The sequence below is a fragment of the Salpingoeca rosetta genome, assembly GCF_000188695.1.
Source record: "Salpingoeca rosetta unplaced genomic scaffold supercont1.34, whole genome shotgun sequence".
NCBI lineage: Eukaryota > Choanoflagellata > Craspedida > Salpingoecidae > Salpingoeca > Salpingoeca rosetta.
Window position 1 is genome coordinate 70,730 of NW_004754900.1, and position 4,232 is coordinate 74,961.

Sequence of the window (4,232 nt, forward strand, 5' to 3'; positions counted from 1 at the left end):
TGCACATGTATTACAACAGGTACACGACTACAACACACTCACTCGCTCACATACACGCACGCACGCACACATACGTACGAACGCGCCTTCACACCTGGAGCGCCTGCGTGTCGTTGGTCAATATCGCCTCCATGACCGAGAGCTCCCGCCGCACGCGTGCGTCGCCACTGTCTCCGTGATCGCCATGAGCACTCGTTGCGCCAGGGATGCGGTGTGCTGGTGATGAGGGCAGCAGGCGCATGCACGCCCGGCTGTTGGCAGCCGCTGCAATGGTCGCCGCTGTATCTCCACTCGCTGTCGTGCTGCTCACACCGCGGCGCATTGCGGGCAGCAGCACCTGATGACACACACGCACGCACGCACGCACGCGCGCATAGCATAGCGATGGGCACACGAATGTGCCATTGTGCGCGTTGTGTTGCGTTTGTACGAGGGATTGAAAGACTCAGTGGTGAGTGCGTGTGTGTGTGTGTGTGTGAGTGTGTGTGTGTGTGTGTGTGTGTGAGTGTGTGTGTGTGTGTGTGTGTGTGTGTGTGTGTGTGTGTGTGTGTGTGTGTGTGTGTGTGTGTGTGTGTGTGTGTGTGTGTGTCGCGGTCGGCAACGCCCAGAACTTGAAGTCGTACCACCGCCATCGTGACCGTAATCACCCACCTCAAGGGCTTGCGGCTGGTGCGACGTGCAGGCGAACATGGCGGCTGTCCACCCGACCTCCGTGGTGCGATCTGCATTCGCACCGTGCTCAAGCAGCACCCGCACCACGTCCACACGCCCTGCCATCATGGTGAGTGCCATGAATGCATGTGCATGCGTGTGTGTGTGTGTGTGCATGTGTGTGTGCGTGCGTGTGTGCGTGCGTGTGTGCGTGTGTGCGTGGTGTATGTGTGTATGTGATTGACTGCACTGAGGTAGCGTGTTGCTGTGCACTGACCGTAGTTGGCGGCAACCATGAGAGGCGAGGGGTATGCACTGGTTGGATCAACTGCAGCTCCAGCACGCAGCAGGTGTAGCACAACTGCAGGCAGGGAGTGACGTGGACACACCCGTGAATTGCGGCGAAGCAGAACAGCCAAACACGCCCAGCATGGTGACATCTACGTCGTCAGCCAATGCACAAGCACGCAAACACAATCAAGCAACAGCAACAGCAGCAGCAGCAGCAGCAACAACAGCACCATCATCATCCTCACCGTCGGTGGAGCCCGATCGACAGGCACAGTGGAGTGCTGTTCCTCCATACGCGTTAGCCTTGCATGTACGTGCATGCGTGCATTTGCATGCGTGTGTGGGTGTGCGTATGTGGGTGCACGTGTGAGTGACATGAAGTGAAAGCATGAGAGGAACCGGCATCAAGAAACGGTGGCACATGCTGAGCGCATGGCTTTCAGCTTGCCCACCATGCACACACACGCACACACATGCACACACATACACATACCTGATTGATGTTGGACGATGCACTGCCCTGGCTCAACAAGTGCGCGACTCGCTCTGCATCGCCATCAGCCGCAGCCTGCATCAACTCGGTCCAACTGTGATGTGCGTGTGTGTGTGCGTGCGTGAGAGAGAGTGTGTGTGGGGGGAGGCACACACACACACATACTCTCTCTCTCTCTCTCTGTCTCCCTTGCATACACACACACATACACTTGCACGCACACACACACACACACACACTGCAACATTAACTCACCCCAAACAGTGCGCCATATCCAGCAGTCCTGTCTTTCCTTTCGCCTTGCCGCTGGCAAACTGCTGACTCAGGAATTGGTGCTGGAAAAGTATTGGAAGATTTGGCATGAGTCAGCCCTCGCGTGTTCACATTAGACAGAGCGTGTTCACAGAGTGCCTTTTTCTTCCTTTGCCTCTGTCGCCCACCACCACCACAAGCGATACACGTGAGGCAGCCTGTGTTGGTTATGAGAGCAGCCAGCCTCTCGGTGCTGCTGTTCATGCGTGCGTGTGTGTCTGTGTGTGCATGTGTGTGTCTGTGTGTGAATGTGTGTGTCTGTGTGTGAATGTGCTTGCTCATGCGTGCCACGACAAGCACGCACAGCCATGTGCCACATCACACCCAGATGCACCGCATTTGCACGTACAGCTGCACAAGTGTACATGTGATTTTTTTTTGACGCCACTGCCTGCTTCCCGCATCAGCTCACCGCCATCATCACCTCTGCCCAACCTTGCCCTTCCCTTTCCCTGCCCGCTTCCACACAGGATGTCGATCGTCTTCCCGCAGGAGTTCCAGCACATCCTTCGTGTTCTCAACACGAACTTGGCTGGTGAGGAGAACATCATGTACTCGCTCACCGCCATCCGTGGTGTGGGCCGCCGCTACTCCAACCTCTGCCTCAAGAAGGCCGAGATTAACCAGAAGCAGCGCGCCGGTCAGCTGGTGCGTAGCTGTGTGTGTGTGTGTGTGTGTGTGTGTGTACGCAGGTACTTTTGTGTTTGTCGTTGTGTCAGTGCGAATGTGGGCATGCGCAGCCACGAACCGCCCCGCGACGATGAAAGAAAGATTCGCCGTCGATGGTGATGAGAAGGGAACATGTGTGCAGAGAGCACAGCTGCAGCGAGGGTGGAGACGACGCGCAGACCCTCCCAGATCTCCATCACCAGCTGTCTCCGTTTGTCTGGTGGTGCTGTGCCTGTGCAGACCACGGCTCTCTCGACCACAGCACTCCCAGCCAGCCAGCTCAATCCTTGTTGCTGTCATGTGCGCATCCACTCTTCCTTCCATGCTCACCCACTCCACCAAACTTTGCACACACGCACACACACTCACTCACACACACACACACACACACACACACGTTCCCTCCGTCTCCCTTGTTCTTCCACGCCACCAATGCAGAACAACGACGATGTTGATCGCATTGTCAAGGTCATGCAGAACCCCCTCCAGTACAAAATCCCCAAGTGGTTCCTCAACAGGCAAAAGGACCCCAAGGACGGCGCATACCAGCACTGCGTTGCCAACGACCTCAACTCCAAGCTCCGCGGTAAGCAGCAGTGATGCGTGCGTGTGTGTGCGTGTGTGTGAGAGTTGCATGTGCTGTCCTTTGCGAGGTGACGTTGGTGTGCATTTGTGTTGCTGTTGCACGGTGACCCGAAGCCCTCTGCTATCCGTCCTGAACCCACCTTGCCACTTTGTTTCATCGCTGATTATGTTCTTCTTTACATATTGTGTGTTGTTTCGTGTCACCAGACGACTTTGAGCGCATGAAGAAGATGCGCCTTCACCGCGGTATCCGTCACATGTGGGGGTGAGTCTTCTATGTCATGTCAACTTTGCTCTGCCGTGTGTGGGCGGTTGCACTGGTGGGCTTGGTGGTGGTGGCCAAGTCACGTGCTTGGGGTGTGTGCGTGACCGCTTTAATTGCTGTGCATCTTCATCATATTGCTTTGCGGTTCACTCACCACATTGATGTTTTGTTGTTCCCCGCTTGCCCTCCCATTTGCCATCGCCACACACGTACAGCGTGCGCGTGCGCGGTCAACACACAAAGACGACTGGCCGTCGCGGCAAGACCGTCGGTGTCGCCAAGAAGAAGGGCCTGTAAGCCTCTACCAGCGACGTCTTCTTTGGCCCCGTGTGCTTGTCTCTTCAATGTCGTTTGTTTGTGGCTGTTGCTCTTTGCTTCTTGTGTGGTGGTGAACAACAGGGCATCGAACCGTTGTCTGAGCTTCGCTTGCTTGCCTGCTCGCGTCTCCACCCCACATTTGCACACATACACACACATATAATGCACACCCATCCAGACACCAGACCAAGAGAGTGACGGCCAGAATACACACGCCATCACTCGAGTCACCCGTCAAGCGAGAGAAAGTGGAAAAGAAGCGAAGTCGAGGGACAACAGCCGCGTGCGTCTGAATTGTGCTGCCTTTTTCTTCTTCTTCTGTTCCCACACACAGCAACAGCAACACGCGCGCGCTCCACTGCACTGCACATCGCATCTGAAGCCACACCAAAGACAATGATGTCGCGACTGCAGACGCTGCTTGACAGCACGGAGGTGCCGTCCACAACAGCCATTGCCGCGGGCTCGGCTGCCGTGTGCGCCACTGCCGCAGCGGCCATGTGGGCCCGCAGCAAGGCTCGTAGCCTTCCCCCCATCTCTGTCGAGATCCCACCAGGTGTGTGTGTGTGGTGGGGGGTGGGGGGGGGAGGGAGGGTAGGTGTGTGTGTGTGTGTGTGTGTGTGTGTGTGTGTGTGTGTGTGTGTGTGT

The 4,232-nt window shown here is 56.4% G+C and overlaps 2 protein-coding genes across 2 annotated transcripts in view; one reads left to right on the forward strand and one right to left on the reverse strand.

Annotated features, from left to right (window-relative positions):
- Positions 1-1,797, reverse strand: part of PTSG_10667 (uncharacterized protein) — a gene marked incomplete at its 5' end in the record, with an annotated part of 5,634 nt that extends 3,837 nt beyond the window's left edge. Inside the window, 6 exons of the mRNA XM_004988576.1 lie at positions 95-337; positions 652-770; positions 929-1,012; positions 1,188-1,245; positions 1,436-1,529; positions 1,691-1,797. Of these exons, the coding sequence (XP_004988633.1) occupies positions 95-337; positions 652-770; positions 929-1,012; positions 1,188-1,245; positions 1,436-1,529; positions 1,691-1,797 (705 nt within the window). The remainder of the gene's footprint in view (positions 1-94; positions 338-651; positions 771-928; positions 1,013-1,187; positions 1,246-1,435; positions 1,530-1,690) is intronic.
- A 32-nt stretch (positions 1,798-1,829) lies between these two features.
- On the forward strand, positions 1,830-3,825 carry PTSG_10668 (40S ribosomal protein S18). Its single transcript, XM_004988577.1, has 5 exons — positions 1,830-1,895; positions 2,218-2,395; positions 2,855-3,002; positions 3,209-3,266; positions 3,482-3,825. Exons 2-5 carry the CDS (start codon positions 2,219-2,221, stop codon positions 3,561-3,563), a joined length of 465 nt encoding a protein of 154 aa, XP_004988634.1. The 5' UTR covers positions 1,830-1,895; position 2,218; the 3' UTR covers positions 3,564-3,825.
- The last annotated feature ends 407 nt before the right edge of the window (positions 3,826-4,232 follow it).

Bases quoted from the DNA above. Each gene is read 5' to 3' on its own strand.
- PTSG_10668 (XM_004988577.1), top strand. From the start codon at position 2,219: ATGTCGATCGTCTTCCCGCAGGAGTTCCAGCACATCCTTCGTGTTCTC. The intron at 2,396-2,854 runs GTGCGTAGCTGT...CCACCAATGCAG, and splicing joins AGCAGCGCGCCGGTCAGCTG to AACAACGACGATGTTGATCG. The intron at 3,003-3,208 runs GTAAGCAGCAGT...TCGTGTCACCAG, and splicing joins CCTCAACTCCAAGCTCCGCG to ACGACTTTGAGCGCATGAAG.